We start from the raw sequence: 25,076 nt of genomic DNA on the forward strand, positions 1-25,076 counted from the left end.
GACAATGATGGTGATGATGGTGATGATGATGGTGATGATTGTGATGATAATGATGGTGGTGATGGTGATGATTGTGATGATAATGGTGGTGATGGTGATGATGATGATGGTGATGATTGTGATGATAATGATGGTGGTGATGGTGATGATAATGATGGTGGTGATGGTGATGATGATGATGGTGATGATTGTGATGATAATGATAGTGGTGATGGTGATGATGATGATAGTGATGATGGTGGTGATGTTGGTGATAATGATGGTGATGACGATGATGATGGTGACAGTGACAGTGAATGAAAAATAATAGCTAACATTACAGTTATAGTTTGTGTAACACTGTGCTCAGTACTATGCTGTGTTCTTCCACTTAACCCTAACTACTCTCTGAAAAAAGTACTATCATAATTGTTATTTTATGCATTAGAAAACTGTTAGCGAGGCAACATAACTTTACCAAGACACTGTATATAATAAGTGTATATATAAACCAAATTGCTAAGAGAAATCAGGGCCGATAGAAATCAATGCTTAACTCAAAAACAAACCAAGGAAAGCTTGAAAAAATAGTTTTCCAAATTTGCTCTTTGATTTGGATTTCTCTTTGATATCACCACACATCAGGCTCTTTTTGTCTCATCACTTAATTCAAAAGATCAACTCTTAGTAAGTCGGTCTGTACATAACTCTTGTAATTTTCCCCTTTTGCTGCTAGCTGGTGGTGCTTTCTGATACATTGTTGCCATCCTGCCATTTGCTGTTCGATCACCAATCATGTCACATTTGGTCTTCTTTGCCTACTTTCAAGGGCCCCAATAACTTCACCACATATGCCATTTCCATCCCAAACCCACAAAATGGGCCTTTCCATTGTCCTTTGTATAAGTCGTATTCTTTTCTATCCTTTTGCTTTTACTAAAACTGTCCTTTCTCATTTCTACCACCTCATATGCCCCTATTTTTCCATAAAGCCTTTCCTGGCATCTCAACTACACTGGGTTTGCTTCTTCTGAACTCCCATGATACCTAGAACTGATTGACTTTACTAGTCCTTGGGTCCTCAAACATGTACAGCCCAATGTAATGTCAATGCTCTCTTGCCCAACAAATAAATTAGTCATGTACCTAAGGCACCAACAAATCAGGTGTACCTAAATATTTTCTTTTGAAAGAATTTTTTTAAAAAGTCATTCTAGGGGGAAAAGTAGAGTTTCTTTGAAGTGTCTTGTTTATGGTTATTGTTTTTGCTTTGATACATGGTCTTTATATAGTGCTTAGAGGTGATAAAATTCTTACTTCATCTCTGGATATTCTTAGTTTTCATCTTAGAAGTTTCTTGGGTAAATGGACCATGTCATATACTCATAAAATATTCATATAATTGACTCCAAGACACACACTCATTTAACATAGGATATGATTGATAAAGTGTATGCATAATATATTCCTGAGATAACAAACAATAATTAAAATACTGTATTTCATTGAATATTGGATGTCATAGATTATAACAGGTACTATTATCTTATATACCATAAAAATAGAAAATAATGCCATCAATTTAGCCATGATGTGCCAGTGATTGTAAGATGCATTTCTGTTTCAGAAGTGTTAAAAGGCAGGGGCTCCAGGGTTGCTCAGTGTATAAAACAGCCACACTGATGTTTGCTCAAGTCATGATCTCAGGGTCCTGGGATGGAGCCCCAGGTTGAGGTCCCTGCCAAGGGGGAGTCTGCTTCTCCCTCACCCTCTACCCCTTCCCTTGCTCTCACTCTCTTTCAAATAAATAAATCAATATTTTAAAAAGGAAGTGTTAAAAGGCAAATGAATGTATGTATGTCTTAGATTTGATTAAATATGTACACTGTTTTATAATATATTGGTATTAAGCATCTTAAAATTTTCAGTGATACTTATAACTCAATGATGAAGCCATGACCCCTTCCTACTAAAAGTTTAGTCTAATGGAGGGCACATTACATAAGTGAATCACTATAACCAAAGACAAAAAGTGATCAGAGCCATCCTAGAATTTAAAGACTGTATAGAGATGAAAAGAATGGAGTACTTACCTTTAATTGGGTTTAAAAAAAAAAACCTGTATAGAGGAGGTAGTATGTGCAATGAGGTTTGAAGGATCAGAATTTTGCACAAGATTAATGGGCATAGAGGCATACTAACTGGGAGAAATAATGTGCGCTAAGTCATAGAAACAGGAAAATATAAGCAATCTTTAAAAAAGAGCAAAAAATCCAGATGGATTAGAAATAGGAGTAGCTGGAGAAGTTGCAGAGATGATCTAGCAGTGCCAGTGGTGCCATATTGTAGAAGGCCCTGGATGCTGAGCTGAGGACATGAAAGACTTGGTAGGTAATGCAGAACTACTTAAGGCTTCTGAACCATGGGATGCCTTGTTGAGAGCTATTGTTTACATGGCTGGCTCCACCTCATTCTGTGGATCCAAGAGTAAATGCTCTGTCTTCAAGGTCCATTCCCCACTCTTAGTAGGTTCTCATCTATAACTCCAAACTGCCACATCCAGTTGGTTTCCCACAATGCACTTGGCACATGGCAAGTCTACCAACCGCATGGCAAGGTCCAAGTTCTTTAAACACCAAGCAAGCCAGAATTCTCCCTGTTTTGCATGTAGAACTATCATTTTATAGGGTACACAACACTCCCATTCACTGCAGTTTCCTGGTGCCTGGCACACAGTAGGAATTCAATTATTTGTTCACTAAATAATACTCCATTTTTTCCTGTGTCCTCTTTGTCATGTTCCCTCTACCTGAAAGGCCTTCCTTCCACATCTCACCATCATTATGTTTCCATCTACCACGGTGTCTCTCAAATTTGAGTGAAGGCCTGCTTCAGGTACTGCTGGCCCCAGTTACAAAAACCCCCAGCCCTTTTGTCTCTGTGCCTCTGATGGCATTATTTGTACCCTGCATAATATTTTAGTGATTTGTAAACTCTTCTTGTCTCCTTGGCCTCTACAACAAGATGGCTAGCTCCCCAAGGGCTTGCCTTTCTCATGTCATCCTTACCAAGTAATATTTGAGTTGAATTATGAACACTGTCATAAAAACTAAGAATAATAGAATCATGGGGCGCCTGGTGGCTCAGTTGGTTAAGCATCTGCCTTAGGCTCAGGTCTTGATCCCACGGTCCTGGGTTCAAGCCCTGCATTGGGCCTCCCTGCTCAGTGGGGAATCTGCTGCTTCCTCTGCCTCTCCTCCTGTTCATGTTCTCCCTCTAAATAAATAAATAAATAAATAAATAAATAAACAGAATCTTTAAAAAAAAAAAAAAAAGAATAGAATCATGTGACATTTGGGCATGTATTCAATTTTAACAAATTATTCAACAATAAGCAACAACACTTAGTGAAAACACATTACTGACAAGAAAATGAAAATGAGTGACCAAAAGGATATAACCTTTCCTATACTGCATGCCAAATCTGAGGGAGAAGTCATGATCTCAAGAAGTTATTTACTTGGGAATGGGCTAAGAGCATTTCTTGAAAAAGTTGTATCTGTATATAAGTGAGTTGTTCTAATAATCACTGAGAAGTTGGTAAAAATCCGAACATTAGCTTTACTTTCTCAAGTCCTATGTATCATTAGTTTCACTAAGCAAAGCTATTTTCTAAATTATGTATTTATTAAAATATTTTACATGTATTCATTGAAACTTTGACTGATACGTCTCTAGGAAGCAAGTTCTTTGAATTATTTTTCTGTTTAGTTGAAGCTTCACCCAGCAGAGGTGTGTTGTCATGTGATGTTTATTAAATAATGACTATAATTTTCAGTTATTGAACAGTCCCAGCATGTCCAGCACGTGGTAGACTGCTTCCATATCGTGCCCTTTAACTTGCGCGACATTATTTTATAGAGAAAAACACTGACATTTGGGTGGATTGTTCATTGATTGCTGATGGACAGCAGTTAGGCTGTAGACCCAGGCCACTTGTCTTCCTGGGCCAGGAACGCCATTCCCCCACATCGCTGCCTAGCACCCCCTTGAGATGTGCTGTCTGCTCTCACTTCCAAGATGTAACTTGGCCGTGAACAGGAGACAACTTGCAGACTCAATTTGCAACTTTTTTCTTGTTGCAGGAAGAGAAGTTAAACTTTGAGAGAAACCTAATGGACAATCTCCACAACAGGTAAGCTATTTTCTTAATGCTTTGGGAAGAAGGTTCTGTTTTTTCTGTTTTCCATTACAATTTTCTATTACTCGGTCTTTCATGACACTTGTTTTTTTTGTTTTGTTTTGTTTTGTCTTTTAATTCAGAAACGTTAAAGCCAGCAAACTGAGTAATCCCTTAAATCCATTTCTTTCTGGCTTCATTCGGATTTGAGTAGAATTTCGTTATTTCCTTTTTTACTTATATTGTTTCAGGATACAGTTCTAGAACATGTGAAATGAGCATGACCCAACTAAGTCTTCCCACTGAAAGATTTTACTATGAGGAACTGAAACAAGATGGTGGAACATCGCCTTGTTTGAGTTTAGTAGAAACATGCCCATCAGACAACTCAAATGTTTTGCCACTCGGCCCATGCCTGCGAGTCGCTATAAAAGCACAGTGAATATTTCTTTGTGGATTGCCGATAAATTTTAGCAAGTTAGATGAATTCAAACAAATAAGGATCCACAAATAATGAGGATCAAAAAAAATAATGGGGATCAATTAGACCCATAAAGCAAGTAGATTAACACCAGGTACCTAGGAAGCTCTATGTAAGTTTGATATTTTTTATCATCATCATGATTATAATATGTTATTAAATATTCTGAGGGCATTGGGCACCTTTGAAAAGTTTTATAAGAAGGAGAGTGATATGATTAGGATTTGTGTCCTAACAAGATCATGTGACTTCTGTATGTCCAGTGTGTCGGGTGGATGCAGGTGAGGAGAGGATAATGTTATGGGCGGGGCAATGACAGTGCACGTGGAGAGAAGAGGGTGTCTAAGAGAGACAGTGTAAGAGGCCGCCTTCCTGCCTTCAGGTTTCATTCCCCCCTGGAATGTGGTCCCGAACTCCGCCAGCACCATTATCTACTCTGCTCACCTTTGCCCATAAGCCTTTCTTAATCTTCCCAGGATTACTCAAGTGCTCCTTAATGCAATAGTGGGTGACGCGTTTCAGTTGTGTTAACACTAGACTATTCATCTGCTTATGTTTTTTTTTAAGATTTTATTTATTTTATTCAACACAGAGAGAAAGGGCACAAGCAAGGAGAGCAGCAGGCAGAGGGAGAGGGAGAAGCAGACTCCCCACTGAGTAGGTAGCCCATTGTGGGGCTTGAACCCAGGACCCTGGGATCATGACCTGAGCCAAAGGCAGATACTTAAACGACTGAGCCACCCAGGTGCCCCATGCTTATTTGTTTCTTATAACATATTTCCCTTGTTAGACTGTAAATTCTTTCCAGATTCCTGAAATTGAATTCAGCACTTGGCACATAACAGGTGCTCATAAAATATATGCTGCATGATGGATGGTAAGCCCTTTAACCAACAGCAAAGATCTTTTCTGTCTCTTTGTGTGCTAATAACTAGCAGAGTGCACTGCTTGCAGTTTGGTGCTGAGGGATAACTGAGGCCTTAGAACCATGCTCAGTCTCTTCAAGCACACAAACTGTGTTTACTGTTCTTCCAAGACACCTTGGGGATTCAGTTTTGCGTATGGAGGAGTCATCTAAAGTATGGGACCATCTGTTTTTTCTTGTCCTCTGACCAGTTTGTGCTTCCAGCCTTGAGTCCGGAGTACATGTGTAAAATGAGGTGACTGAATGGGATGTTCTCTAAGATTCGGGCAGTCTTTAAGATACCAGGACTTAGAACTAGGTGACTCCAAGGATCAGTTCTGAACTAGGCTTGCTTCTAAAGCTGTCATTATCAGTAGCAGTACAAGACTCACCGTATGGTATAAACTTGGGTCCACATCGCCTCCTCTAAGGCTTCCTCATCATTGCAAGAACTTAGCTTTTTCTGAACACTTCATGTTTCTTCCAGACCTCTCCCCACTCCCAGATAAAGCTGTGTCCCAAGTAGGAAGCATACCATTTGTCAGAGATGTGCCCCGATTCCCACACGGCTCCAGGGTGGATACGCTCAGAACATCGCTCATTTCTATTCACAGTACCTAAACACAACTAGCAGCCTGTGGTTCCAGAATCTTCTCACAGACGACCATGAACATGAGAGCAGTCAACATTTAAGAACTTTCTACTTACTAGACCCACTCTACCAGACCCATCACCGTGTTTAAATAATGTGGTCTTTTTTTTTTTTTTTTAAGGATTTTATTTATTTGAGAGAGAAAATGTGAGAGAGAGAGTATGAGCAGGGAGAGGGGCAGAAGGAGAGGGACAAGCAGACTCACTGCTGAGCAGGGAGCCCGATGTGGGGCTTGATCCCAGGACCCCGGGATCATGACCTGAGCTGAAGGCAGACAGTTAACCAGCTGAGCCACCCGGGTCCCCATAAATCACTTGATTTTTTTTTTTTTAAGATTTTATTTATTCGACAGAGACACAGTGAGAGAGGGAACACAAGCAGGGAGGGTAGAAGAGGGAGAAGCAGGCTTCCTGCTGAGCAGGGAGTCCAATGTGGGGCTTGAACCCAGGACCCTGGGATCATGACCTGAGCTGAAGGCAGACAGCTTAACAACTGAGCCACGCAGGTGCCCCTAAATCACGCAATCTTAAAATAGGAACCCTGCGAGATTACCTACTGTGTTCCCCATCTGATGGCTGGCAAACTGAGAAGTTAAATGGCTCACTGGAGGTGACCCAGCTTTGAACAGGCCAATCCAGATTCTGACTCCAGAGCCCATTCCCATAATTACAGTGCTAGACTGTCTTCTGCATACTGGATTTCCAAGTTCTTCCTCTTCTTCTCCTAGACCCCCTCTATGATTTTATACACGTTCTTTGTCTGATCCCTAATGTGGCCAGAAAATGAAAGCAATCGTGTGCTAATGCCAATATCTCTTATGTTTCTAAGCAGATCCCCTACTAAAGATGGGTGATGCTGGGCTTCCTATTCAGCTTGAACCGAAGTCAGTAGATGAGCCCAGCACACTGAGATTAGATGTTTTGCCCTTTGATACTGTTACCATGATGGCCCAGAGTATGCCAGAAGGGTGTCCCCTGATCACACGTGAGAAAGACAGAACTGCTTGTGTTAAGTGAAACACATCATCTTCATTTCAGATTTTTAAAATCTTCTCAAAGAAACTATAATGCTATTATGTGAAGATGCTCCAAAATGCACTTGTTCAAATTCTTGGAAAGTAAAAGTCATTCAGAAGGTCATGGTTCCCGCCCCCACCCCTACCCCCACCATCTTCAGTTGAGTCTAAATCTTGGTGCTGCAGTGATTATCCCTGACCGGCACACTTGGTTTGGTTTTCAGTGGCATGGTCTATTAGCTCATCGGCCAACAAGATTCTACCCAAGGAACAGAATTTGGGGGAAACATCTAAGTCCACATCACCGAGGAAAATCTGTTATTTTCAATGAGATTATGTAGATATTAGTTGAGTCCATATTAGGGTCCCAGTCACTTTCTCCGCAGAGCTGTCTGTGATAATCTGCATTGACTTCCTCAGCATACACTGCAAAAGCACTTTGATAGGCCCAGGGGGATATCTAGATTACTGCTGCTAAGAGTTTTAGATATTTGTCTTAAGCTGTTGACTTGGAGCCTCACTGAAGCATTTAGGGGCATATTACAAATCAGCTTCCTGACACTATATTGATGATGGCCAGTGGGTCGATACGGCCCAGTGCCTATACTAATAACAGAGAACAACTTCCTTATTTTAGCAGCCATAAAGAACGTCTGTAAGTTTATTATTAACCACCGTCACCTACACCCATCAATGATGTTGAGTATTTTCATAGATAGTATTTTCATAGATTACTAAAAATAGCATGAAGGTTCTTCTTCCCTGATCCCTTTTCCAGTGGCAGTTTTAGAATACCCATATATGGATATAGGAGGGGTTTAAGAGCGTGGAAGGGAAGATAGGAGACTTGTAAGGAAGTCACATTGTACAGAAGACAGACTGATTTGTGCTGAGAAAGGGAAGAGAACTTGATGGAGATGATGGAGGGGCTTCCATCCCTTCCCCAGCCGTCACTGACATCCCCCACGAGCCGCCCTGTGTCAGGCGTGCAGCAAGCAACCATATCTACATTCAAGAATACCAGGTTTTGCAGAATCCAATACTGTTGCCGTATATTCTCCAGTGGCTGAGCTAGAAAGCCTTTGAGCAGGATACTGTTTGTATGAGGCTAGGTCCGGTCAGAAACAGGAACCTCTCCTTTCAAACAAAGGGAAGTTAGAGCCAGTTGGCGGAGCTGGGAAACCAGCTGGTGAGGCAAACACAGAGATGGTTAAGGTGGGAAAACAGGAGCACCATAGGGGGAGGCGCAGACCCGGGTGCTGGGCCAGTGGCCGGAGCCGTGGAAGCCTGTGAAGGAGATTCGGTCCGTGCCGGGATGGACTGGATACCGTCCACGCAGCAAGAGAGACAAAGGGAGAAATACCCTGTCTTCTCCCATCTTCCTCCTCTGCTCTTCCACCAGCACCTTCCATCGGTGGGACCCATCCAGACCCAGAGGGCCGGGGCTCCTAGGCATTGCCCTGCCCTGGGATGTGGAGCCAGCAGGAGGAGGCAGGCGCGGATCTCACAGCAGACAGGCCGTGGATCAGCCAGCCCCCTGTCATAGATTTGTGCCAGTTATGTCCCAGTTACTACACATGAGGTTCAAGTGGATCCCATATTTTGAGACACTTGGTTATTTTAGCTTTTCCCCATTACAACTCCCATAGAGGAGGATAATGGACCAAATAGAATTTAGAAAGTGTTTCAATGCAAATTCTGAAAAACAGTTTTTAGAAACTTAAGATGTTTGGAAAACTGCCCCAGTTCGGGATGGGATTGGGAACAGCAATGACAGGTACGAGTTTCCGACGAAAATTAAGAGGCCTAGACTGCCTTGGCATCCTTACTGCAGCAAAGCACCGGTTCTCGAAGTGTGGTCCCCAGAAAGCATGAGCATCACCTGGGTGCTTGTTAGAAATACAGATTCTCGGGCCCCACCCAGACCCAGGTGTAGCCCGGGCCCTCTGAGGGATCCACCAGGTTCCCCACGCACACCCCGGCCTTGATCCAATAAGGGATCACATCGCATCTGCTCCAAACAGAAGTCTACTCTTAGGAATGTGCACTCCAGAGAACAGAGCAGAGCTACTCAGACTTTTCCCCTAAAATAGTTCCCACTGGTGAGGTATCAAGAGGGCTGACCCAGGCTACTCACAGACTGGAAATTCCTGTATGCCTTCTGTCTAATTCCAGTAATGCATGCCAACTGTGCCTGTCAAACACACAATATCCTGAATTTACGTTTAATTAGAAATAATGAGCTGCATCCCCCCAAAGATCCCCCCCAAGCACACCTATAAAATTGTCCCATGTGTGATTTTGTGGCTTGTCTTCACTTCCTAGTTCATGGCCACGTACCCTCATCCAAAAGATGGGTCTCCAAAACCAGCTCACACATGGGCTAGCCCGCAGGGTCTGGGGGAGCACAGGGATGGCCAGGATGGCCACAGGGAGAGGCAGCCACATGGACGGCCCAGCAGCACCACATCTGGGGGGAAGGAATTGTAACTCTGTACTCCACAAGCTCCTTCCTCCCTGGCCACTTCCACAGAATTATTCTCCAGATGTACAGGTGGAAGGGAGCTACCCAGACTCTCCGATCTGGGGATCTGTTGAGCAGTCTTTGGGTCAACAGTGGTCTCAGTAGAATTGCGGGAGCCCTTTGACCCCACCACGAAGTGGCCAGATTACTGAATAAACCTCGGGCTGGGCCAAGCTGCAGGAGGCCCTGCCATAAGGTGGTGCCATGGCCACCGAGACTTAGAGGTGACGGTCCACTATCTGAAATATTTACCGCATCACTTACTCCCTAACTTTGCCCCAGAGCAAAGCGCCTACACTATGTCCTACACCTTGTCTCTCAGAGGCCTTTCCCACACACAGTCCCCAGCCAATGTAGATTAACCAACTGCTATGTACTGCCATCTGGTGATCACAGAGGCAAGCACACCTATAAAATTCGGTCCCAGCCCAAATTAATAGGATCTAGTTCCCTTTTGCAAAAGCTACTGGATTCCCAAATCGCAGCTTGTTGTATAATCCAGTGGACTCAGAAATAAACAGAACCTACCAAGACAGATGCCAGGAAACCTTAACAATAATGAGAATTAGAACAGCAGCATTAATAGCTACACTGTACCACTTTCTAATTTACATCCCTTGACTTATCTATAAAACAGTGGTTCGCGCCTTAGAGGATTGTTGAAAAGTTAAAATGAATGAGTACATGGAAGTTCCTAAAACAGGGGTGCCTGGGTGGCTCAAGTCAGTTGGTTGTCATCCTTCAGCTCAGGTCATGATCCCAAGGTCCTGGAATCGAGTCCCACATCGGACTCCCTGCTCAGCTGGGTATCTGCTTCTCCCTTTCCCTCTGCCCCTCTCCCTGCTCCTGCATGTGCACGCTGTCTGTCTCTCTCTCTCTCTTTGAAATAAATAAATAAAATATTTTTTTAAAAAAAGAAAGAAAGTCCCTAAAACAGTATTTGATGCATAGCAAACACTGAAACATTAACTACCTGTCTAAATACTCACAAGTACTAACAGTATGCCGGACACTATAGTAAACGCCTTACAAATTTCTAGCTCATATAATTTTTCAAAACTGTCCTGGCAAGCTGGAACAGTTACCATTCCCATGTTGCAGGTTCGTCAGCTAAAGCTTGAAGAAGCTAAGACATTTGCCTCGAGGTCACAAAGCTAGGAAGTGGTGGTGGGAGAATGGAAATTGGCAAGGCGGCACCTAGGTTGCTCCTTTAAACGCCCCGCTGAAATGCCGGTGTGCTGCGATGAATCTTCCCGAACGTTTACCTAAATGCCATCCCACCCCACACAGATACCCCGCTGCCACCACCACCATACCCACATATTCAAGACTAGAAGTTCTCTCAGGGAACACCTGCGCGCCATTGTTTTCCCAGAACCTGGTCCACTGCCTGGTACACACTAGGGATTCGTTGGAGAGCCGTGGAATCAGCGGAGACACCGTGTAATGACTGTGATCATTCACGAAACGTCTGTCTTAAGGACAGCAGACCAGTGACCACCTCAGGAAAGAAAACATGGTGTCACTTGTCTTCACTTCCTAGGTCATGGCCGCGTACCCTCATCCGAAAGATGGGTCTCCAAAACCAGCTCACACATGGGCTAGCCCGCAGGGTCTGGGGGGGCACAGAATAGAAATAGAATAGAATAGAATAGAATAGAATAGAATAGAATAGAATAGAATAGAAAGAAGGGCCATAATAGAATAGAACAGAAAAGAATAGAATTTGAATAGAAAGAAGGGCCATAGACCTGTTTTTTTGTTTGTGTTTTAAGATTTTATTTATTTATTTAACAGAGAGAGAGACTGAGAGATCTCAAGTAGGCAGAGAGGCAGGCAGAGAGAGGGGGAAGCAGGCTCCCCATTTGAGCAGTGAGCCTGATGTGGGGCTTGATCCCAGGACCCTGAGATCATGACCTGAGCTGAAGGTAGATGCTTAACCCACTGAGCCATGCAGGCGCCCCATAGAACTGTTTATAAGATCCATCAGAGAGATGTGGTTTGCCAGTCTATGGACCACAAGGAGAGGAAAAATGGAGTGACATTCTCACCGTTGGAAAAGTCTTACTGTTCCACATTTAACACAGACACCCAGGATCCTGCGGCTCCAGCAGGAGTAAAGTCATGGGACCAGGACCTGGCTTGTTGCCCAGAGCTCGTGCAATGAAGCACCGCAGGAACAGTGTAGACACCCTCCTCAGGTAAACACACCGGCAAGAGCAGCCATAGGAAAGGCCAAGGAGGCAGCCCTCTAAATAATACGATCTGAGTGGGCCCAGCACAGCCTCTCATCAAGATTCAGCTGTTTCAACCTGACATTTCATCCTCAGAGACTGACTGGTTTCTTGGCTCCTGAGAACTTAACCTCCAGCCCGGGAGCCCATGCCTCCTCCCCTCCTGCATTCTCCAGTGGAGACCGGGGACCCAGCAGCTCCCCTCCTCCAGCCTCACAGGGTGGGCCCTGAGATCGGAGTCCTCACCTCAACAGCTTTGCTGTTACACATCCTCTCCCTCGGGACTCCCTGGACAGAGGTTGAGGAGACCCCTGCCAAAAAGCCACACACATGAGGGAATGAGCCAGAAAATCCGGGGCCTGAGGAAGCACAAGAAGGGGAAGCTTTTTGTATTTGTATTGGGACCTGGGACCCAAGCACACCTCAGTAGGATGGCCGTGGTGTAGTTTACAAGCCACTGAGAGAAACCTCGCCCCCACCAGCATCCTACTGGTGCCCGCCTTACCTCAGGATTCAAGGGGGCAACTGTGCATAAACCAAGTTGAGGAGGGGGTCATGAGGGAAGTCCCCTTTGTTCACTGAGTCACCTTTTAGGTTATCAGATTTGGAGGAGAGCTTTGAGGTCATGGACTCCTTTTGCAGATAAAGAAACTAAGGAGTTGAGAGACCACAAAGTTTGTTTTTGTGGTCGAGGGACCACAAAGTTTCCCACATCTGTGCACCTGGTGCGGGAGCTCTTGCTAACATGTAACTTTGCCTGGCTGGTTCCCACCGGATGCCATATGACACTTTTAGTCTGATAATTAGGACTGTCCCCTGATAATTAGGACTGTCATTTCAACTGTTGTTCTTCCCAAAATATTTCACGAAACAGAAGTTTTGTTGATTGTTAATAACTCTTTTGCAGGGGGTGGGGGAATTCTGTGGTCAAATAATTTGGGGAGATACTGAAGTCAACAAGGTAGAATAGTTCTTATTCAAAACCACGAATGTGTTCACCTTTAATTTTTTTTTTTAAGATTTTATTTATTTGAGAAGGAGAATGAGCAGGGAGAAGGAAATAGGGAGGGAGAGAAGCAGCCTCCCCGCTGAGCGGGGAGCCTGACACAGGGCTCCATCCCAGGACCCTGGAATCATGACCTGAGCAGAAGGCAGACGCTTAACCGACTGAGCCACCCAGGCCCCCTTCATCTTTAAACTTAATCTCTACTGTTCCCAAACCTATCTGACCAGGGACCCCTTTCTGAGGGGAAAAACCTACAAGGACATTTCTGCACATCGATATCCCATCGAACCCGGTTCTGGATGATGCTAACATATATCGTAGCACATCAACTATAGGAGATTTTATTTATTTTTATTTATTTGAGTCAGAGAGGGAGTGGGTGGGAGAGGAAGAGAGAATCTCAAGCAGACTCTCCACTGATGGCAGAGCCCAGCTCAAGTTTTGATCTCACGACCCTGAGATCATGACCTGTGCTGAAACCAAGAGCCAGGCCCTTAACGGGCTGAGCTGCCCTGGCGTCCCGTACATCAACTATTGAGGACGTGTAAAACAGACTCTTTGATGGTGCTGGTAATAAAAGGTCCTTGTATAGTTTTTCAGGTTCTCCAAAATCAGCCAAGCTCAGCCTCTTCAGGAGAAAAGGAAACCACACCAAGAGTTTTCCAAGGCTATCCAAAAAGGAGGAAATGGATTGAGTAGTCTTAGAATGTAGCTTCTTGTCTCTTTTCTGTTGTGAATTCAGCGGTCAGGGAAGTTGGGCAGGCCATCTCGTATTTAACCTAGAAAGCACCTGCCGAATATTATCCTTCATTCCTCTTGAGCCCAGGAGCTCAGTACCCAGAAACGACTCACTAAATATTTGTCAGCTTCACCTGCTGCCCAGGTTACATGAAACCCCAACTGTTTTGTAAACACTGGTGAGTTGGTTTTTTCAAAAACGGAGCTGGAAATTTAAGTGTTTAATTTCGTGTCTCTTTCCCAAGCATTCCAATTTCAATCAACTCAGACCACTTCCCCGAAGCTGCCTCTACCGCTCGTTCGTGGACTAGAACCCTTGGAGCAGAACGCCCTTGACCCTGAGAATGACCCAAGGGAGGTTTTTCAGCTTCCCCAGCCAAAAGGGAGGAATTGAGTCCCACCCATCTCTCTCAGCTCCTGCACTCGGGTCTTTGTTTTGGGCCACTGGGTAGTGTGACCTCAGGTAGAAAATCTACTCATCCTTCATTCATACCTATCCCTCAGCAGGCATTTCTTCATTTGAATAGCAAGTGCAAAGGGCCTGTGGGTGCTAGATCGTGCCGGGAGTTAGGCGTTGCCTGCGAGGAGCTTGGGATGGGAAGGGGAGGCAGACAGCAGAGGACGCCAAAGCACTCGTCCCCTCGAAGATAGCCGCGGAGGACAGGAACCATCCCTTGACCTCCAGCGTTCAGGTGCCTGGTACTGGTTACTGAGGGAAGGTCTTCAGGATATACTCAGAATAACTAAATCCAGAAAAAATTGGTGGGCTTTTGGGGAGCTCCCTTTCAAAACCTTTCCCCTGGGCTTCCTTTTAGGGAATATCTTAATATCAGTGATTTCCCATCAGTGGTTGGTCCTAGTCTAGGGATACACAGAATGAGAGCTGACATGAGATTGGTGCTTTTTTTTTTAATTTCCCATTTTTTTTCTTTGAACTTTTCATTCTGACAGTACGTCAGGTTTACTGAAAAACGGTCAGAAAAGTTCAGAGAACCTTCCTATACCCTCGACTCACAATCCCCAAAAGTTAACATTTACCACATTAGCTTGGTCCTCTCTCTTTCTCTACACATGCACACACGCACCCAATTTTGTTTCTAAATCATTTTAAAATTTACAGACCTCATGCCCTTTCCTCCTTAATCCTTGCCTGTGTGTTTCCTAAGAACAAGGACATTCTCTTGTATACCCCGGTGCTCTGGTCAAAATCAGGAAATTAACACTGACTTAATACTGTTACCTAATCTACAGGCCTTTTTCAGATTTCAGCAACTGTGTCAAAAATGACCTTTTAGCAAAAAGCATGTGCATTTCATTTGGGCCATCGTATCTCCTTAGTCTTCTTTAATCCGGAGTGGCTCCTCGGTCTTTGCCTTTTCTACTATTCAGAGTACAGGCCAGCTGTTTTGCAGAATATCCCTCCATTTGGGCTTAACAGATGTCGCTTCACTCCTCCAACCAGTTTACGTTATTTTGGCAGGAAAACCAGAGACGTGGTACTGAGTTCCCAGCGCGTCCCATCGGGGGCACCTGGAGCTGGTTGGTCTCATTGATCGCAGGCAGTGTTCCCTTTGGTTATCGGTCGCAGGTGCTGTGTGCTTGGTTTCTCCACAGCCCACATACTGTTTGAGCCTGAAGCATGTGCCGGGGAGATGCTGAGACTAGCCATTCTGTTCCCCTCAAACTCTTGCCCACTAGTCTCAGCACGCATTGGTTCTTGCTGGAGTCATGTACTGTTATGGTGGTGATTGTTCTGGTCCCATTATCCCTTGTGTGTGTGTCAGCTGGCTTTCTACTTGCAAGGCAGAAATTTCCCTTTTTAAAATTTCGATCAGCGAGATTCACAAGTCCTCGTTTTATGCAGTGGGTTATAATCCTTTGTATCTGTAGGATTTGTTTTGATGCTCAGTTGTTCCTAATTTGGCCAGTAGAGGACAACTGGAAAGAGGAACCAACTCGGTTCTTCTTTCCTTTGCCTCTGTCACTCCTTAGGACTGTCCCTGTTCACAGGCAGCCCTGGCAGCTGGGCTGAGCCTTTTTCTGTGTCTCTTCTTCTGCCCAGTGGCAGAAGGCTGACTCTGCGTGGTCTTCCCACCTCCCCCAACCCTCACCACGTTCCCCCTCATGGAACAGGATTTTCCAACAAGGACACTTGACTAGTAACTGACAGAGCATTAGTGAGTCCATCCTCAAACACAGGACTGTTTAACTTCAACACAAAACGCAGGGCAGAGTCAACCACCAACACAGGACTCCGCAGGCGGGCGCCTGCGGCGGGCGGACATACCATCCTAATGGTATTTGCTTTTCCCCTGTGTAAACCAGGTGATGGTTGCAAAGGATTTGCCCTTTGCTTCTCTGTTGCTTTTTTATACTCCAAAGAGAAAGCAGATTTCGATTCTGCTAAGTAATAAAAAGCACCTGACAGCTTAGCCCTTGCCTTCAAGCTAGTTGTTGTCAAAGTTGAGGGGGGAGGAGAAAGTGGGTAGACTGCCCATTTTGAACTCAGTCTTATTTCAAAAGAGCGTATACTCTGCCTCACCTCTCCTGGCCCCCCCATTTTCACATGTCACACCAGACAAAGAATATTCCATTTTCGCTCCTGGAAACAGAAGAGCTTGTCGCTCAAAGCAAGATGTGGATGTGGACGGGACATATGAAAAAAGAAATATATTGGATTTGTTATTAGGAATCTTCATATAAGGAAGGAAATCCTAGATACGGGCAGGCAGGGGTTGGGTATAAATACATTAGTCCCCACCCTTTCCGTCCACGGTCACACAGCCTGGGACGCAGTTGCCTCAGTGAGGGAAGGAATGCCACTGGAGAGGGAAATCCCCGGGTGTGTGAGCGAAGGCCAAGCCCTGACCAGGAAGAGGCCGTGTCTGCTGGCCAGAGAGGCTCGGAGTATGGCCCTCAGGTAGGAGACCAGGTTGGGAGGAAACCCACGAGGTGTGCCCCGAAGGCCAGTGGTAGGGGAGAAGCCAAGCTAGAAACTTGTTCTGGAAAGGGGAAACACCGTCAAAACGTCCTTCACATTCCATGGCTTTGAAGAAAAAAATAGAGATTCTGTAGTTTTTTGGGGGGAGGAGGAGGAGAGCCTAAAAGCCACAGGTGACTTGTAAATCCTACAAGGAAGAGGGATGTGGTGGCCCCCCCAAGTTGGCATCTTCAAACTCATGAGTCATTGCATTTCCGTGCGTGTGGCTCACAGGCCCAGGCCCCTGCAGCAGGGGTGTGGTGGGTGCCAGGCTTCTCGAGGTGGATCTTGGTCAGCCTCTGGCACCTGCAAACACAAGGTGTGGCTCAAGGCCTGCCCCTCCCCCACCTCCTCCCTTCTTTCTTCTCTCTCCCTTCCCGGAAACCTTCCCTCCTACACCTCTTGAGCTCCCCATCCGAAAATTGACCTCCCAGATATTTTTACAGCGATTAATATTTCACGATGGCTGCGTTATGGACATTGGGGAGAGTGTGTGTTATGGTGAGGTGCTGTGAATTGTGTAAGACTGATAGTTCACAAACCTGTATCCCTGAAACAAGTAATACATTATATGTTAATTTTTTAAAAGTAAAATAAAATGCTGAATTATCCGTTAAAAACTTTTATGAGATTGTAACCAATTAAAAATTTTCTTAACAAAGGAAAAAAAAAAATCTCACGATGGCTTCAAAGACATTATGATGACCCAGTCAGTCCTCTCTCAAAAATTTCAAAGCCTGGTTTTTCCTTTTTTTTTTTTTTTCACCACCTATCATCCTAACTGTGTTTTGTTTTTTTTTTTTGTTTTTTTGTTTTTTTGTTTTTTTAATAGGAATTTTTTTTTTTAAGATTTTATTTATTTATTTGACAGACAGAGATCACAAGTAGGCAGAGAGGCGGGCAGAGAGAGAGAGGAGGAAGCAGGCTCCCTGCTGAGCAGAGAGCCCGATGCGGGACTCAATCCCAGGACCCTGAGATCATGACCTGAGCCGAAGGCAGCGGCTTAACCCACTGAGAGTCCAAGATAAATAAAAGTATTGCAAGCGGGAAGAGGAGCAGGGGTCTGGAGCAGGGTCGGGGAGGGGTGAGAATGAGGGAAGCCGGGCTGATGGAGGGGAGGAGGCGCATGTGGTATTTGTTATCTGTCCGGTGTGTCCAGCTGATATGTGAATGACTAGCAGAAAATAGGCACAAGTGGGAGCAGAGGCTGGGAACAAAATTCCGGGCTCTGGAAATGGGGTCATTGAATCGAGAGCGCTTTGAAGGAGGAAATGCTTGTACGCAGGGACCGCTGGCGGAGCTCGCTGCCGTCTCTCCCTCTGAGGAACTTCGTGGCACTGGGGACTTATATCTTACAGTTGGTGCCACAGCTGATAGAAATATACCGTGTGACCCTTATCCAGAAAACAAGTATTACTTGGTGTTGCGAATGCGTTTGTTCATGTGTGTGTTGTGGCAGCTAGATTTTATCTTTCTTTAGTGCAAGGCTTCCATCCTTTTTTTTTTTTTAAGATTTTATTTATTTATCTGACAGACAGAGATCACAAGTAGGCAGAGAGGCAGGCAGAGAGAGGGGGGAAGGGAAGCAGGCTCCCCACTGAGCAGAGAGCCCAAGGCAGGGCTCGATTCCAGGACCCTGGGATCATGTCCTGAGCCAAAGGCAGAGGATTAACCCACTGAGCCACCCAGGCACCCCCATCCTTTTTTTTTTTTTTTTTAACGTGCTGTGTGCAAATAGGTCTGAATAATAAGTATGTGCTTCTTGTGAAAATTAACTCATACACTCTCCAGCAATGCTATATGGTAAACACATCATCATTCCCATTTACAGATGGGATGGCTGAGGCCGAATATCATACAGCCAGTTGGAAGCAGAGCTGGGTTCTGAAGCATACACTCCAAGTAAATCTCCCCATCTCCAATCTATGATCCCATTGCCAAAGACTTTTTTTTTCTTTTTTTTTTTTGTCATAAGCAGTAACATTCACAAGTTCCAGAGATTAGGATAGGCTAACTTTGGGGGGCCACTTTTTCAGCCCTCCGTGGGAAGTTGTTTGTGGATTACATAGGTCCCCTAACTTACCCATCTATAACCTCTTAAAGAACACCAGTCATGGGGCGCCCGGCAGGCTTACTCAAAGAGCATGCAGCTCTTGATCTCGGGGTTGTGAGTTCGAGCCCCACATTGGGTGTAAAGATTACTAACAACAATAACAACAACAAACTTAAAAAAAAAAAAAAAAAGAAAACAAGAGAGCACAGGTCATTTACCATGTGGGTAAAGGCTTGTGAAGCGGTTGTGAGGGCATCCTGGGAATCCAGCCATGACTAAAAGAAGACAGAAGAAGGGGCTGGGAGGCAGCAACATAGCCAACAGTGAACCACTTGTCCCTCTTCCTAGGGTGTGTATCTTACAGGGAGGGAGGGACCGGGGCTGTAGATTCTGTTGGCCTTTTTAAAGGCTGTAGGTTTTAGAAATGTGAAGTGACTTAGAGGTTCTTCCACACCAGAGTTTTGGCTCTTCAGAGGCAAGATCAGAACAACAGGATCAGTTCTACGTGGAGGGAAGATGTGAGTCAGAGGCAAGCATCAGGAAACACGACACTCAGAAAGGGGCAGGTGGGAGATAAAAGTGGCCCAGAGCTGAACCCACCTGCTGCCTGAAGGCCCCCAGGGGCCCGTCCTTGAGCTATAACAGCCTGGAGCCCTTGGACTGGAGCCAGGGATGGCCTAGTCATGGGAAAGGCAGCACAGGTGCACTCCAGTCTGGGTGAAGCTTGGAATGATGACCGCAGCTGTGACCTCCTTGGGTGTCTGCTGTGGAACACGGCGGTCAGCCACCTTACCCAGATGTCCTTAAACGCTGGAGTAGCTAATCCCTCGGGAAGGAATCCTCTCTTCTCTCTTTCACCTCCCGATGTGGACACATTCCCGCATCCCCAGCGCAAGGCGGTGAGGGAAGAAATGGTACAGACCCTTTTCAACCCGACTGTTCTCCCCCTAGCCTTCTTCAGCCTGTGTGGCCTCCTTTGCCAATTGGAGACGACACAGGTAACTGCCAGGGTTGGTGAAAGGGCCTGGCACAGAGACGGCTGTCCGTAGGTGTTTGAGAGCTCTGAATCCGCGGTTGGGATAAAGGAAGGGGTTCCTAGGAACCCTGGCCTCCCTGACTCGCACGTTACCCTTTTGTCAAAAACTGTGACTCAACAAACTTGGAGTATCTGGGGAAGAGAAAGCAAACATAATTCCTACTCACCTGCCATTCACTGTGTTCTTTCCCTTTTAACTTTCTTTTCCAGACGGTAACACAAAATAATCCAGATGGGGTGCAGGTGCTGTAAAATGATACAAAGGTAAAGTTGAAAACATAACCTGTCAGTGGAGGAATCTGGGATTACCACGGGGGCCCTCTGAAGACCTGACATGGGTTTAGTGCGTTTATCCTGCTTTGGGGCATGACCAGCATCGCCAAGAAATTATGAGTTTGGAACTGCTTTGATACCATTTAAGGGGACATGTGGCCCCGATTTTTAAACTTACTTTGCTCACCGCTCAGAGCGCTTGGGGAACGACATCATCCTCCGAGAGCGAACTTGGTTTAGGTTGAATTTCCAATTCCCCAGAGAGCTTCAGTGCAAAGAGAAGCTTGGGTTTCAGAAATGGTGCCTGAATGAAATGACATCGCTGAACATAAATCACGCCCGTCACATATGTCCAGATTCCATTTCAGAATAACTTGGATCCCTGAGAATTCTACACAAATGAGAGGGAAAACATTAATTTGCTTCCTTCACAAATAACACTTTTTAATCATTCTAGTTCTATATCTGTAGCTAAATGGCTGTCTCCTTTTATTCATACGTATGTGAGTGTATAAATTCTATTCTACTGTAGTCATAATATGCTGGTAGGCTTTATCCAAAAAACACTATAATAAATATTTATCATAAGTGTCATTCATTCAGTCCAGACTTCATATTTATTATTTTAATGACTGCACAGTATTCCATTAAGGGGATGTGCTTAACCCTTTATTCCCCTGCTATCGTACATCTGTTTTATTTCCCTGTTTGGTTGTTTTAAACTCTGTGAATCACTTTGTTGCATGCTCTCTTGGATCTCTTCTTAGGATCTCTTCCGGGGGCGGGGGGGGGGGGGGGTACATGTTTACGCCAACTCTATCTAATTGGTTTAGACACACATACAGGCTTAATGGAATAATCCCAGAAATTAACAGGAAGAGTAGAAGAAAGAGCCTGCAAAAAAAGGTATTAATGATGGAAGTTAGTCATTCATAAAGCTAGTAATGAAAAAAGTGAATTAGTGTTTAGCCTGACCCTCATTCTTGTCTCTCCCCCGCCCCACCCTAGCTATCTCTTTGATCCGGTTCAAGTGCCCTCCCCTGGCTATGTCAACGAGGTGAACAGCTGCAAGGTGGATGAAGGTGACACTGGTAAACTGAAAGGCAAGCAGAGCAGCCAAGTCGTGCACAAAAATGAGCTGCAGATCGAGGGCCTGAAGAGGACGGCCAGCAGAGGCCGAGCCTGCAGCGGGCAGGAGCCCCACTGGCCTCCTCCAGGACAGCCCCCTCAGGGGGATAAAGCAGGGGAACACTGTGTCGGCAAAGCCGGTAGTGCCATCAATGGCATCAGCCCTGCCCTCGCCCCCCTGCAGCCTACCGGGGATCATGACAGGGGCTTACTGCCTGCAAACAGCGTTGCCCCAACTCACCCCTTCCCAGAAAGAGGGGGCCCGGGACAACAGGACGGTGCGCTGCTGGCCTCGCAAGAGACCCCGGTTGTTCGAAATGGGGACTCCAGAGCTGCTTCCAGGGCGGAGGGTCCTGCTTTGGAAGTACTAGACCATGACCTTCAGATCCCAGCCCCAGATTACCCTCCCCTTTGGGGCTCTGTTGTAGACAAAGGTGATCAGGAAGAAAAGGAATGTCTTTCCAAGAGTCAGACTGAGGAGGACCCTCTGGCAGGAACCCACCCCAGGGTGGGGGAGCATGGTTTGAACATGCCCTTCCCCTTGAAGAGAAGTTGGGATTCCTTGAACGAGGCCGTGTCGACAGACGGCCTAAGCGTCTGCTTTAAAGAGGAGGCTGTTGCTCAGGCCAATTCGAGAACCGAGCGGGAGGATGCACGTGGCTCCCCCCGCGAGCTGGGCGGGGACGCGGAGGATGAGGATGCGGCCGTGGCGGAAGCCCTTGCGGCCTTAGAAGCAGCAACCGCCGGAGAAGACGTGGACATGGACGAGGCAGATTAGGGCCCTGAGCCGGTGGCGCAGTGCGCACGTGGGGTGCTCGTGCTCTGTTGACAGACTGGCGCCCCCCCCCCCACCAACCCCGGCGGCCTTATGGGTTATTTGCTTGGCTTCCGTTCCGATGATCGCCGGGGGGCCTGCGCCCTGGCGCTTGTTGTTCAGTCCGGACCGCCCCGCGGTGCCGACAGGCCGTCACTCAGGGCTCTGGAATAAAAATCAGAGTGGGCGGTGCGGGACTGCCCACCCGCATGCAGGAATTAAACGACCTGCTCGTCCACCCACGGATCGATGTTCTTCAGAATGCTCTGAAATCCCAGCGCTTAAACCCCCCCCTCCTCCCCACCCACCAAGGGCGCAGAATCACAGACCATTCTGTCTGTAAATTCTTTGTCTTGCTTTTGCGAGCCAGACATTGTACCCAACCTGGAAAAGGTAGCTCCCCCCACTGAAAGTGCCTAGTGTGTCCCCAGAGCATGGCTTGCCTTCAGGGACAGTCACCCAGGGAACTAATCACTAACCACTTGTTTGACATCGAGTTGAGCTCAGCAGCCTTCAGGATGGAGAAGAAGCCACCAGTAAGCAAATGGTTAGTCATTAGCTGCGATATTAAGACACCTTGACCTTAACTTTTTTACGTTATTACTTTTTAATCTCCTCTGGGACTCGGGGAAGCCGGCCAAAAGAATTCTGCAAACCGCTTGTGTTGTATTTGAGTTTTAAGTTCATGAGGTTGGGAAGAGCCAAGAGATAGATGTTTTATGCCACTTAATGTCTGATTCTGATTAAAATATAACAACATATGCGTCTGTCTGTTGTAACTCAAAGGTAGTTCTGATTTTCCCCAGTAAATCTTGATGTTTCTTTCCATTTGGAGAGCCGCACTTCCAAGTGGCAAGTGAGGAGAACCAGTCCGTTTGCTGAGGATGGCTTCGGCTGTCTGTCCCTGCCATTCAGACTCATGATACCACATGCTCTGATCTTACCGAAGGATGAACCACAGCCCTCTCTGGGTGCCAGTCTTCTAATTTATAAAAACAAGAACTACCTTTCCGACATGAGTCAGTGGAGAATTTAGAGGATGGACCAGTCTCTCTAGAAAGATTCGAACACGGAAGATGCCAGCATATGGCATTTCATAACACGGGCTCTGAAATGTGGCTGACCTCGGTTTGCTTTCCAGCTTTACCACACAACCTTGGGCAAATAACTTATCCCTTCTATTTGCCCATTCATGACATGAGAATAATAGTATATATTTGTAAGGATTAAATGAGATTGTGCAAGTATTTCTCACAGTGCCTGGCACATGGTAGGCACTCAATAAAAAGCTGAATCTTATCAGTGAGAAACAAATCCTTGAAAAATGGTTTTATGTCCTCACACCTGAAAACTCTAATACTGTCAAGTGTCTATAATGTCATGACTGCGCTTTGGTGATCCTTTAAATAAAAACTTGATTTCTGAGCTTCCCAGCATCTTTAAGGATGGCGGATGCTTACTGATGCTTACCAAACGTACATTACCCTGGGTTGGTTTGGTGGTCTCTACATACAGGGTCACACTGAGTACTTAAAACATAAGCTGTTGTCATCGTGAATTGCATCATAGGTGGATTTGCTGTTGTACCAAGTACACTGAGTGCTTCCTGTTTGAGAGTGATCCCTTCAACAGTTTCCCAAAGTGTATCTGTTGGGATTCAGTTCAGCTGCATGTGTTAAGTGGCTTATATAAAAATAGAGATGTATTTACCTCTTCATGTAAACAAAGTCCATAGTTAGCAGTCCAGGGCGCTAGAGTTCCATCCCATCAGCGACCTGTGCTCCCATCGTCTTGGCTTCCTTCTCAAGGCTACTGTGTCTTCCAATCCTTGGGTTTTCTCTCCCTGCAGGAAAAAGAAGGAAGGGAATCACCCTCCCTTCCATTTATACCTCCTTGGTCAACGTCTAGTCACGTGGTCACACTGAGACACAGGAAAGGCTAAGAAAACTTACTTTTCTGTCTGGTTGGATTTTCCAATTCAATTCGGGATTCGCTTACCGAGAAGAGGGAGACTAGACATTGAACACGGAGGCGGTCGGCTTGCCGTGTCTGTCACATCAGGTCCTCAGAATGCAAGAGCCCTGGAGAGAGCCAGTTTGCAAGAGGTATTCACAGTTGGCATGTCAGAAGGGCATTGACTTTTCGGTCTAGCGGAAGGAGGACTGGACCGCGACGGGCATCCTGACTTCCCGCCGCTGTCTCAGCGACAGGAGGATAAAGGAAGAAAATTCAGACGGAAGAGGGGTAGGGTGAGGAATGAGTGCAGACAGTCTCTTTGGCTTGCGTAGAAACACACTTCTGCGCTTGGCACGTGTACATAATTTCCCATTTTGAGACTGCCATGGATATTTCACCGTGTTAACGGTTCACCTAAGCTTTAAAGATTCTTTTTGTGCGAATAACTGCTTCAGAAACGTTAGCAGATGACCAGGATTTTCGAGTGGTGTTTTTTTTTTTTTTTTTTTTTAAGCTATCATGGTGCCTTTTGTCTACTCCCATATCCAGGCTGTACCAAAGGATGTCCGAGGATAGACTCTTCAGGTCGAAAAGAAATTCCAGATTTTACCTTTATCCATCAGGTTGTCTAGCAACTGACTAAGCATCCCACTCTGTGTTCCTTCTAGAGCCTGGTGCCACGCCATATCAGAAAAGTGGTTGATTGGCAATAGTGAACTTTTCAAATATTCTGGACAACTTGAAAGCATGGACGCACTCTGAACAGAAGGCACAGGCTCTGATTAGGAGGGGACATCCTGATCTTTCGTGATCTAAGCAAACTGTGTCATGTGGCTATTTGCCACGTTAAATCTTGATTTTGATACAAGATTATTTCTATATTGTGTGCCTGTGTGCATGTGCGTGTGTGTCTACATTTTTTACTGGGGAAAGTTGAACTATCATATAAATAAGAAAGTAAATGTTTTTCTCTGGTTTCCAGGACAGATAGTAGCAAACTGTGGTAAGTGTCAAACCAGATCTTTAGAGGAATGAGGAGAATCTGAGACCGCTTAGCACACGCCCATTTTGCCCATCCTTAGTAACTGCTGGCCAGCCACTGACTCCCCGTCTTGGCTTCACT

The 25,076-nt window shown here is 45.6% G+C and overlaps 1 protein-coding gene across 1 annotated transcript in view; it reads left to right on the forward strand.

Moving 5' to 3' along the window:
• C2H4orf19 (chromosome 2 C4orf19 homolog) overlaps window positions 1-24,832 on the forward strand; it is an 89,283-nt gene extending 64,451 nt beyond the window's left edge. Inside the window, exons 2-4 of the mRNA XM_032334065.1 lie at window positions 4,125-4,174; window positions 19,993-20,046; window positions 21,064-24,832. Coding sequence (XP_032189956.1) covers window positions 20,015-20,046; window positions 21,064-21,961 — 930 coding nt within the window. The 5' untranslated portion in view covers window positions 4,125-4,174; window positions 19,993-20,014 and the 3' untranslated portion in view covers window positions 21,962-24,832. The remainder of the gene's footprint in view (window positions 1-4,124; window positions 4,175-19,992; window positions 20,047-21,063) is intronic.
• Window positions 24,833-25,076: the final 244 nt, after the last annotated feature.

The sequence above is a fragment of the Mustela erminea genome, chromosome 2 (assembly GCF_009829155.1).
Source record: "Mustela erminea isolate mMusErm1 chromosome 2, mMusErm1.Pri, whole genome shotgun sequence".
Lineage (NCBI taxonomy): Eukaryota > Metazoa > Chordata > Mammalia > Carnivora > Mustelidae > Mustela > Mustela erminea.